Genomic DNA, 12,030 nt, shown 5'->3' on the forward strand with positions numbered 1-12,030 from the left:
CAAAAGCAACCAGGCAGGGGCGCCTGGGTGGCTCAGTGGGTTAAGCCGCTGCCTTCGGCTCAGGTCATGATCTCAGGGTCCTGGGATTGAGCCCCGCATCGGGCTCTCTGCTCAGCGGGGAGCCTGCTTCTCACTCTCTCTCTGTCTGCCTCTCTGCCTGCTTGTGATCTCTCTGTCAAATAAATAAAATCTTTAAAAAAAAAAAAAAAGCAACCAGGCAAAAGCGAAAGCAACCAATGGGAGTAGGCAATGAAGCTGGAGAGGTGACCAGGCATCTCTCATTCCGTTTTAACTTCTCCTTTTGACATTTCAACCTTACAGAAAAAGTCCCATGCACGAGGCATTTCCCGTGTATCCCAGATTTCCCAATTCACCCCAACATTTTCCACATCTGCTTTATCATTCTCTCTGTATGTTAGTACATTTTTTAAATATATATTTTATACACAGAAGATAGTACATAAGTTAACATTTTTAAAATTCACACCTATTGTTTTTTTTCTGAACCATGAAGATAAAATGTGCCCCATTTCTTAATCCTTCAGTGCGTGTCACCTAAAAGCAAAGATGATTTCCTCCGCGCATAACCACAATACAACCATCAAAGGCAGGAAATGAACTTGAATACAACACAGACGCCAGATGCATTTGGCCAACTGCCACGCTAATAGCCAGGTCCCAGTCCAGCCTCTACAGTCAATGTCCATCTGTCTGTCTGTCTCTATCTATCTATCTATCTATCCAATCTAGGTCTCTACCTCCAAGGACCTAATATTTAAAAGTACCTACTACTTGAAATGGACTCTCTAAATAATTTCATTTCTCTGTGAAAACTTAAATGTCACTGGTAATAATAGAAATGCGCAACTAAAATTGAAGACTCCAATATTAAGTTTCACGAAGCCGGTTTCCCATACTCTGCTCACCGTGTGTCCACTTCACTCCGAAGGCGCCCACTACTGGACGCACAGAGGGCACTCGAGCTGTCCTACAACTATGTTACGAACCGTAAAAACACAGCTTTGGGAACCACTGATCTCCTAAACCAGTGGGAGGAACCATTCTTCATCATTCTTTCTTTTTTTTTTTTTAAAGATTTTATTTATTTATTTATTTGACAGAGAGAGAGATCACAAGTAGGCGGAGAGTCAGGCAGAGAGAGAGAGAGAGAAGCAGGCTCCCGCTGAGCAAAGAGCCCGATGCGGGGCTCGATCCCAGGACCCTGAGATCATGACCTGAGCCGAAGGCAGCGGCTTAATCCACTGAGCCACCCAGGCGCCCCTTCATCATTCTTTCTTAATCTCTGGGCCTCCAGCACAGAGACCAGGGTCCATCATAACCCCGTCCACCTCGTACACGCATCATTGATCGCCAAGTGACCCTCTTCTGCACCATTTGTTGAAGGGATGTAACAGACAAGCAGAAATCCATCAGCCAGTTGACGTCCGAGCTTCTCACTCTACCTTCCATCGAGATACACGTTCCCCCATCCCTGCTCCTGCCTCCCTCCAAACACAAGTAACCGTTATCCTGGATTTTAGAAAAGAAATACTGGTTTTGGGGGCACCTGGGTGGCTCAGTGGGTTAAGCCGCTGCCTGCGGCTCGGGTCGTGGTCTCGGGGTCCTGGGGTTGAGTCCCGCATCGGGCTCTCTGCTCAGCGGGGAGCCTGCTTCCCTCTCTCTCTCTCTGCCTACTTGTAATCTCCCTCTGTCAAATAAATAAAATAAAATAAAAAAGAAATACTGGTTTAGTTAGGTGCATACTGCTTAAAAGCATATTGTTCAGTTTTAGGCATTTTAACTTTATTTAGAAAGTATTTTACTGCATCTAATGTTCTGCAATTTTTTTAAACGGTCGTGACAGCATCAAATACCACTGTCTGTCCATGGGGGGCTCATCCAGACGGTGGCGCGACCGACACAGCACTGCGTGACTGCAGAGAGAGGGCATCTTCTCCTCTTCTGCGTGTGCGCTGGGTTGCTGAGCGCTGCTCCTCTCGGATGGAACATGGCCTGTGCAGGAGATCCTCTCCCTGACATGCCCAGGAGGGACATACCTGGTCACAGGGGATGTGAACCCCACCTTTACAAGAAAATTCCAAATTCTTTCCTGGACATGTGTACAACTGACACGCCCACCACCATGTATCAGAAATGCTTCGGACCCACATTCTCTCCAACACCTTACCCCGGCAGACCTCTTCACTTCTGCCAACCAAGTCAGGGTGAAACGGGGTTTCCCGCTGTGGTCTCCACCTGTGCGGTCTCTGGCCCTGAAGAGATTTAGTGTCTTTATCTCCTTATGTTCCACAGCACCTGGTTTTTTTTTTTTTAAGACTTCATTCTGATCTCTTGACAGAGATCACTAGTAGGCAGAGAGGCAGGCAGAGAAAGAGAGGAAGAGAAACAGGCTCCCTGCTGAGCAGAGAGCCCGCGCGGGGCTTGATCCCAGGATCCTGAGATCATGACCTGAGCCGAAGGCAGAGGCTTTAACCCACTGGGCCACCCAGGTGGCCCCAAGCACCTGATTTTTAAAAGTCGTTTGGTTCTTCCTAACAAATGGGCAGAAGACATGACCAGACATTTCTCCAGAGAAGACATCCCAATGGCCAACAGACACGTGAAAAAGTGCTCAGCATCACTCGGCATCAGGGAAACACAAATCAAACCACAGTGAGATCCCACCTCACCACAGTCAGAAAGGCTAAAATTAACCAGTCAGGAAAGGACAGGTGCTGGGGAGGATGCAGAGAAAGGGGAACCCTCCTACACTGTTGGTGGGAATGCAAGCTGGTGCAGCCACTCTGGAAAACAGTGTGGAGCTTCCTCAGAAAGTTGAAAATAGAGCTACTGTATGACCCAGCAATTGCTGGGAACTTACTACTACTGGGTATTTACACTAAAGATACAAATGTAGTGATCCAAAGGGGCATGTGCACCCGACTGTTCACAGCAGCAATGTCCACAATAGCCAAACAATAGAAAGAACCCAGATTGGGACACCTGGGTGGCTCAGTGGGTTGAGCCGCTGCCTTCAGCTCAGGTCATGATCTCGGGGTCCTGGGATCGAGTCCCGCATTGGGCTCTCTGCTCAGCAGGGAGCCTGCTTCCCTCTCTCTCTCTCTGCCTGCCTCTCCAACTACTTGTGATTTCTCTCTGTCAAATAAATAAATAAAATCTTTAAAAAAAAAAAAAAAAGAAAGAACCCAGATGTCCATCAACAGATGAAAAGATAAAGATGATGTGGGACAGGGGCGCCTGGGTGGCTCAGTGGGTTAAGCCTCTGCTCAGGTCATGATCTCAGGGTCCTGGGATCGAGTCCCGCATCGGGCTCTCTGCTCAGGGGGTGGAGGGGAGGCTGCTTCCCCCTCTCTCTCTGCCTACTTGTGATCTCTCTCTCTCTGTGTCAAATAAATGAATAAAATCTTAAAAAAAATATGTGATATAATATATATATATACATATATATATACATACACACAATGGACTAGTACGCAGCCATCAAAAAATGAAATCTTGCCATTGGTAACGACGTGGATGGAACTCTCTAGAGGGTATTATGCTGAGTGAAATAAGTCATCAGAGAGAGAAGTATCATATGATCTCCCTGATATTTAAGAAAAAAGACAGAGGATCATAGGGGAAGGGAGGGAAAAATGAAAGAAGACAAAACCAGAGAGGGAGACAAACCCTAAGAGACTCTAAATCTTGGGAAACAAACTGAGGGCTGCTGGAGGGAGAGGGGAGGCCGATGGGGTCACTGGGCGATGGACCACGAGGAGGGCACGGGAGAGGATGGGCACTGGGTGTTCTAGAAGACTGACGCCTCACGCCTCTGCCTCTGACACCAATCATACATCATATGCTAATTAACTGAATTGAATTCAAAAAATATGAAAAAAAAATTTTTAAAAACCTTAGTTCTAACAGAAGGCAGAAAAAGGAACACAGCCACAGAGGAAAAAGGACCATCTCGCCGCCCGGGACAGTTGGTTCTTCTGTCGCGTGGATTATGATTTTTTTGACAGGCCATTTACGACTTATCAGTAGGTACTCCAAAATGAATTTTTTTGATAAGGTTTGATAAGGTTAAGAAATGTCCTATAAAACAACCGTGACAACATGACCTTTTGCTTCATTCAAATGACTTCAAATAAAAAGTGCGCTTCCATTCGGGATTTGCACAAAACGTGGTTCCAGCCTGAGGTCGAGCCCTGCTTCTGTTCTATATTCACGGTCCGCAAACGTGATTCATGGTAAAGTCGGTGCCAACTGACTCACTTTTTTGTTATAAAAGCATGACATTCAGCTTGTAGGTTTTTCCCACAGAACCCGGCCCAAGCGCAGACTCAGAACCCTTTCCCACGAGGACGAGGCGGCAAATTGATGACAAAATTCCCGTTTGATTCTCTTACAGGTCTGTTGGCAGAACTGCTTTGAGACGGATCCCCCCAGTCTCCGGATCCCCCCAGGCTCCGGGCTGCCAGACCGCAACATTTGTTAGGTTCTTTCCTTTTGTTGTTCAAAACGTTAATGAGGTTTTAAAACCAGTTTCTCTGAATGAGGCTGGGAGCCTGGGGCCCCCGGGGGTTGCCTGGGGGCAGGTGGGGTGACCAACCGCCCCGGGAGCGAGGAGCGCTTTTTGCTATTTTCCAAGCCAGACAGGGGAAATCCGGGGCAAACCAGGCTGAGTCGGTCCCCTAGGCCAAGAGACTAAGGGGGGCCGCTGAGGGCTGGGCTGAGTTTGTTCAGGAAGCCTTTCTGGAGTAGAGTTTTCCCTGCCCTCCAATGAGCCCTTCACAGGCTAAGGAAACCGAGGAAGGGACAGAAATGAACCAGCAGTTGGGTACCACTGACACAGAAAGCCCGGCCACATGAAAACCCACCCCTGCTTCTCTCCCGGCTTGGACCATATCCGTGCGCAGCGTCCTTGGGTAAAACACATCAAAATGGGAAGAATCCCTCATGTGTGGCAAGAATACTCGGCCCTGATTCTGAAAGCCGGCTTGTTCCTAAATAAAGTATCTGTCCGGCAGTTGGCCCTGACACGGTAGATCTTCCTAGAATGCTCCTTGCTGAGTCCCCAAGCCTCTGGAACCATGGATACAAAGTGAACCGCTGCCTGGGGAGATCCGCTACTCTTGTAGGTTAGTCAACGGTCACTCCACGGACCCCCACCGGCCCCCACCCCTGTTGGCCACATAACCGTTAGGATACCAACCGGTATCCTCAGCACCCCTCCGGGTCACCTAGAGCAGCCGCAGGAGTCCTCCGTGACTCATTTTTTCTCTTCGCCTACACCCAACCCCTCTCAAACCCTGCGGTCTGTGCCTCCCTGTACCTCCCCTTACGACCACCTGTTCCTCCCCACCCTGACCTCGCCCAACAGACCCCCAGCTGGCCTCCCTGATTCACCCTCGTCATCCTGCACATCAGGCTCAGGAAGGCAGCCACATGCTGCATATTTGGCTTACAGTATAAAATTAATTCATGCCACCTCTCTGCTTAAACGCTCCAAGGGCTTCCTGTCCCATCCCAAGTTGGAGGCCAAGGCCTTAGAGGAGCCCTGATTTACAAGATCTGCCCTGCTACCCTTCTGAATGGTGTCCTACACACACTTGGCTCCAGCTCCACTGGCTTCCAACACTCAGCCCACTGTGGCCACAGGACCTTTGCACCTACACTTCCCCCTGCTAGAACACTCTCCTAACATATTCCACAGTCCACTCCACACTCCCTTCGGCCTCTACCCAAATGTGCCCCCATAGTGACCATCCTAGTTAACAGCCGCTTGCCCCCATCTCTCTCCTCCTCTTTCCTGCTTCACTTCTCTCCATGGCATTCAGGCCCATTAGGCACACTCTGTATTTACTCACTTCTCTATTTACTGTCTGTTTCTCCCGTTACAATATAAGTCCCACGGAGGCAGGCAGCTTTGCCCGTAGTGGTCCCTGCTGTACCCTCGGCTCTTCACCCACACCTGGCCCACCAGGCGCTGAACAGATGTTTGCTGAATGACTGAAGGGCACAGGGAAGTGACTGAGGTACCACCACCGGCTAGGAGAGGCACCAGCAGGCAGGGACAGCTGGCTGGCATCCAGCTGTGTTTTCTGCCTTTTCTACTAAGCATCCTCAGCTGCCGAGTCTATAACCCTCCCTTTCCTTGTGTTCCCCCAAATGGTTATTTTGTGAATGTCCCCAGGGAAATGTGGCCCTTGCAGATGGCTGACTGTGCGTGGGGGCTCCTTCCCTTCATCCAGACTCTCTGCTTCCTCCCAAGGCCTCCTGGTTCAGAAAGCCCCCAGGAGAGGCCAGATGCCCCCACGGCATACCTACCAGAAGCCTTGAAGCATGACCACTCGGATCTCACCAAAGATCCCAAATCACACTCAGAGCCCTAGCTGCAAGGGAGTCTGGGAAATGCGGCTTACCATTTCCCAGCCTCCGCTCGAGAGCAATCACGCGAGGACGGTCCTTTCAAGGCAGTGCGTCACTCCCCACTAGTGGCCTTGAAATCAATTTACTGGAAGCAGACCATAGTCCTTTTTAATGAAATGGAACAGATGACAAAATATCACAGTGTACTATCTATTCTGGGATAGGTACTGTTCCATGAAAATGTCTGTCCATGCATCAACCCAAACTATTACACCAGAATTTCTGGTGCATCAGACTTTTTAAAAAGCTCCCTGGTTAATCCAAATGTGTGGCCAGGAGTGAGAGCCACGGGGTCTGGTTCTTTCCGTAGGAAAACGAAGTTTCTGTACCCATGACCCCCGAAGGGGATCCCTGCTGTCCCCTGAAGCCAGCTTGGCCAAGAAGCTTGGGACACTCCGTGTCTGTGTGACCAGTGATTAGAGGGCACTGAATCAGATTTGGAGGGAATCTTAGTTCACACCTTCTTTTTCCTGATGGGTAAACTGAGCCCATATGCTCACAAGCGGCTTGAGATAACCAGCCAGTACCTGACACAGTGGGCCTGTCACTACCTGGTCTCCGAGTTCCCGGGCCAGTGTTTTCTCCCCAATGCCATGGTGTTTTCATACACATCACCCCTGGGTCCCCTTCCTTGGGGAGGGGTCAGGGACACGCTGCAGTCACATCAGGAACAGAGCCCCGAAATGCCCAGGGAGCCCTAACCTTATCCAGTAAGCCGCTGGGCCCCAGGGGAGGAGAACGCACCCAGGATCCAGCCCGGGGACACAGACACCCAGGATGCAGAGCGAGAGCCCAGGCCGTCCAGGACGGCACCAGCCCAGCCCCTCCTAGAGACGGTCTTTTCAGGATCTGCTCTCTGCACGGCCACTGGGGAACTCGAGAGAAAAGGAGAGATCCAAGGGCTTCCAGTCCAAAATTGCTGACCCCAGGTAGCAAAATCATAAGAAATGCAATTGATTTCCTTCCTGCTGCCCGTGGTTGAGTCGCAGGTTCCGAAGGGGCTGTATCCCTTGTGATGGTGGTACTGGGGTTTTGCTTCTGTTCCCTCATCATCCCTGAAACTCAGTACCCAGCAGGCACCTGTCAGCTCAGCAAGCAGCTGTGGCCTGTCACCTGGCTGGCCCCCTCAGCTCTGCGACACCAGCCGGGGTTATGGGATCAGCACGAGTGACAGCACTGTCCTGGGGCCACCGGAGGAGAGGCAGAAGGCTGGGGTTTTCCTGGGCAGGACCCACCTGCATTGATCTCTCAAGGATCCCGATGAGTCAGTCCCCTTCGTCTGTCTCTCTGCTCACAGCCAACGTGAAAGGAGTAGCTGGTTCCTAATGGCGGACTTATCGGACTCTATGATTGCTGCCGGGCAGCGGTCAGACTCCACATTCCCTCCTGTCTGATCCCATCATGGGCCGTGCTGGAAAGCACAATGCAGGGGGGCTGCCTCCCAGCCCTGTTCACCACACAGCGTGAGGAGGGAACCAGACAAGCCACATAACCCCTGTGACCCACGTGTCCCTCATCTGTACAGTGGACACAAGGCCACGTGCATCAGAGGGCAGCTGGGAAGTAGGTGCACACACGGGGAGCACCCGGGGCATAGAGGGAGCTCGGTAATGTCAGTTTGGCTTCTGACCATCAGGCAGGACCTCCACCCACTATTTCCCTGGCCCCTCTGAAGTGCTAGGATACTTGGTACCCTACTCTCTGAAGGCAGAGAGAAAGGGCCCTTGAGAATTTCATCAAGACCCCAGGCTCCGAACAGAGCCACGCACGAATCACAGGAGAAGGGTGTCGAGGGAGAACTCCCTGAGCCTTCCCGCACAGCTCGGCCTGGCTTTCCCCGGCCAGCTGTGGTCTTCCTGCGGGAACACGGCCTAAGCTTTTCCTGCCCACCCGCCTCTCGTTCTCATGGTAGCACATCTCCTCCTCTGACTCAAACCAACCTCAAGGCCAACTTCTCCAAGCCACGTGGCGGAGGACTGAACCCTGTTCCCCACCATGGCCACCATCACCCTGGAACCGTCCAAGAAGAGAAGTAAGTGCTCCCATTTCATCCCCACCTGCCTGGAGGGGGACGGTCACTGCTGCCCGGTCTCAGTCACGTCTGTTCATCCAGTGACACTCGGGGCTTTCTGCCTGCCTGACTGTAGCACTGTGGAGTGCTACAGAGCTACAGAGCTACAGAGCGACAGTTGGGGAGACAGACTGTGGAGGTCTCCCTACAGGGAGGGAACTGCCAGGTCTTACCCAACCAGCACCTCCCGAGTGCCTGGTGTCTACAAGCACTCAATCTAGAGAACGGATGAAGGAATGAATGAACCGGGCGTGGCGTGCAATCTCTGAACTCTGCATTCTCCGCACTCAGGAGATACCAGGACACAGGACCAACACCTAAGACCCTGGGCTGCTTATCTGTTTGTCTCACCGTATCCACCCTCCACAAGAGGAGGGTCTGCCCAGTTCTGCATCCCAGTGGGCGGACAATGCAAGCAAATTCCTGGGCCAATGCCCTGAGGTCAGAGGAAGGGAGGGGCAGAGGGGCTGACTAGCCCAGTTTGTTCTCGGGAGGAATCCTTAAGGGAAGGTCATCTGCGATCAGGCCACAGATTAGGCCACAGGCTCCTCAGCCCTTCAGGCTGGGGTGGTGATGCCCAGGGTCCTGTACTCTCTTCTTTGGCTTTTCTAGACCCCACCCAAACCTCTGTAATAATGCTTTCAATTTTTCTCAGCTCACCCCCATACGCAAGCATGCCCCGTGCTTCTCACCAGGCCTCTGACCTCTTGATCCCAAGGTCTTACCTGTCAGGGCACAGAAACACGTCATGGGAAGGGAGTGAGCGGTCCAGGAACGTTCTAGAGGTTAGCTAGAAGGAAGTCCTTCTCCGGCCAGCTTCTGTTCGTCTTGGGGCGGGGAGGGGCAGAGAGCAGGCAAGTCTTTTCCTATTTTTTAAATTACTTTCTTTGAATAGAAAGCCCAAAAAGACATGAAAGAGTATCTGCACTCACTCAAGTCTCCCCCACCTGGACAGTTTCAGGGACAGAGCGCTGAGGTCCCCTCGCAGGCAGGCCTTTCCCCCTCCAGCAGCTCCAGATGACGTCCTATCACCGCACAGCACAGACCTGTCTCCCCACAGTTCCCACCCGTGCTTCCTTCGAGATAGGAGAGCACAACTCAGTTAAGTGCAAGTCCCTCCTTGGACTCCAAGCCCTCCAGGGTCCCTGCCCTGGCTGACCGCCGGAGCTTCCAGAACACCCAGCCAGGACTGTTTCTCACAGCCTGGGACCTTCAGGAATTGGCATCCACAGAATGGAGGAACGGTGTTTTTCCTCCGGCCATGTTCTCTTCAGATTAAAAAAAGAAAAAAGCCTAACATCTAGCAGTTTGCGCACGTCTGGTCCTGTATGATGGATCAGTGCCGCCATCCAGTGCAATCTCCACGCATGAAACGTCATTCGGCAGCCCAGGTATTTCTTCCCTCCGCGATGCAGAAGCCCGCTCCTCTCGTCCCCCCAGCAAGTGCTGGGACAAGCCTCCTGGGACTTTGCCAGCAGAGACCGCAAGGAAGCAAGTTCGAAGAAGGGGTGAACTTGGCACAGCTGAGACTGTTCCCACGGCCGCTAAATGCCGTCAGGTGTGAGCACCATGCTATACGGGGAATCGGGGAGACCCCGAGGACATCAACCCCGGACGTCAGCAGCTGCCCGAGGACCCCAAGGAGCTCTCCGGCCCCGCTCTCAGAAGCAGTCACCTCACCTCTCACCATCCCCCAAAGAACAAGGAGTGCCAACCATCCCCCTTCCCAACCAGGAGCTCCTAGTGGCATCTTAGGAACCTCTGTTTACAGGACAAAGGCCAACAGGGCTACACGGGCAACCACAGCATCAACCTACTAATCTGGGTTGGGAGGGAAGGGAAGAGAGGGCAGGAGCACAGGGATGGAGGCAAGGAGAGGCCCACCCAGCTCGGTCCCAGGCACCGCGGCGGGAGGGGAGGCCTGCTCTCGCTTCTCGCCAGGCCACGGGACGCGGGTGGGGGTGCAGAAGCCTTGGGTTCTGAGGGACAGGGGGACAACGGAGCCCAAGCCTCTCCCGGCCCCCATAAAACAGGAAGGAGTCGGCGCCAAGTAAAACCGAGTCTTCCTCTCCACCCCCGGGCCAGCCCTCCAGCCGAGCCCTGCGCGGACTTGGGAGCATCAGGGCCTCCATCACCTGCCCGCAACATGAGGCCAAATAAAGACAACGGGGGCCCCTTTCGGGGCGGGGGGGGGGGGGCATAGGAGCATCCGGGGCTTGCTCACAGGCCCTGTGCGCCCACCACGCCCCCCTGCAGAGGGGACGGTCCCAGTGCAAGAGCCTAAAGGCCTGCAGGTGGGCGGGGGGCGGGCGGCGCTCCATGCAGGGGCCCGGGAGGGAAGGTCCGGCTGGAGGGCACCTTCCGTAGCCAGGCCCACCGCCTCCCATCGGTTTGCTCTTCTGTGCCCTGTCCCACCGGTCCCCGTGCGGCGTCCCTACTCCTGTCCGGTAGAACAGGCTCCGGGGCGGCCCGAGGGCTGCTGCCCAGCAGTCGGAGGGCAGAGAAAGGCGCGGGCAGGACTCGCACACAGACCTGCCTTCCCCACCCGCGCGCCCGCGGCCGACCCTCCCCCAGACTCAGCCTGCAGCCGGAGCGCGCGACCGGGACCCCACGCGGCGACGCGGCCGCCCCCGAGGGCCCCCAGGCCGCGGGTCCGCGCGCGAACCCGCTCCCGCCGCTCCGCGAACTTGAACGCCGCGCGCCCCGGGGCTGCTTCCAAGTCGCGCCGCTCGCTCCGGCTCCGGCGCGGGCACGTGCGGCGGCGGCAGGGGCGGCGCGGAGGGGCGGCGGGCGCGGCGCGGAGGGGCGGCGGGCGCGGCGAGCCCGAGGGCAGGGCGGACCCGGGGGGCGCGGGGGACCCCGCGGCGCGCGGGCCGGTGGGCTCGCGGGGACGGCGCCTACCTTTCCTGAAGGGCATCGCGGAGGGGGGCGCCCCGTGGGGCCGGCCCGGGACTCCGAGGCCGGGCGACGTCCGAGTGGCAGCCCCGCGGCTCGGGGGCGCCCTGGCCGGGCGAGGGCGGGGGGTGGGGGGACGGGACATATTTGGGCAAAGCGGGGCGCGTCACAGCCGGAGGGAGGAACCGCGGCGCGGCGGGCGGCGCAGGCTCCGGGGCGGGCCCGGCGGAAGCCGCTTAACCCCTGCGCTCCCGGCGCGCCCGGGGCCGCCCACCAGCCCCTCAGGAGCAGGGGCGGCGTCGCGCCCGCCGGTCGGCTCCCGCGGGCGGTTGGGGACGCCCTCCCAGGAAGGGTCTGGGGACTGTGCCCCGCGCTCATCCGTCGCGCGCAGGGGGACGGCTCAAGGGGCTGCGCTGGCTGGAACTGAAATGAAGCGAGGGCGCAGGGAGTCCCCCCTACCAGTGCGTCTCTGGGAGGCTCCCTGGCCACCCTCCTTGGAAACCCTCAAGCCTTCCCACTCCTGGGCTCCTGCCGCCTTTATTACTAACCACCCCCCACACACACACACCCCCACCAAACCAGCAATGACCACCTCTGTCGAACATTCTACTTTTCTCCTTTGGTCC

The 12,030-nt window shown here is 55.0% G+C and overlaps 1 protein-coding gene across 10 annotated transcripts in view; it reads right to left on the reverse strand.

Moving 5' to 3' along the window:
- The window catches only part of PFKFB3 (6-phosphofructo-2-kinase/fructose-2,6-biphosphatase 3), a 143,590-nt gene extending 132,041 nt beyond the window's left edge, over positions 1–11,549 (reverse strand). For 9 of the 10 annotated variants that reach the window (XR_006604439.1, XR_006604440.1, XR_006604437.1 and 6 more), the window contains exon 1: positions 11,411–11,549. Coding sequence is in view for 4 of the 10 variants with exons in the window: in XM_045072358.1 (XP_044928293.1) it covers positions 11,411–11,549 (139 nt within the window). In the remaining 6 variants the exon portion in view is untranslated. Of the gene's footprint in view, positions 1–9,234; positions 9,394–11,410 lie in introns of those variants that run through there. The other variant, XM_045072360.1, reaches the window with a different exon arrangement.
- Positions 11,550–12,030: the final 481 nt, after the last annotated feature.

The sequence above is a fragment of the Mustela putorius genome, unplaced genomic scaffold, assembly GCF_011764305.1.
Source record: "Mustela putorius furo isolate JIRA1106 unplaced genomic scaffold, ASM1176430v1.1 tig00004033_pilon_pilon_pilon, whole genome shotgun sequence".
Lineage (NCBI taxonomy): Eukaryota > Metazoa > Chordata > Mammalia > Carnivora > Mustelidae > Mustela > Mustela putorius.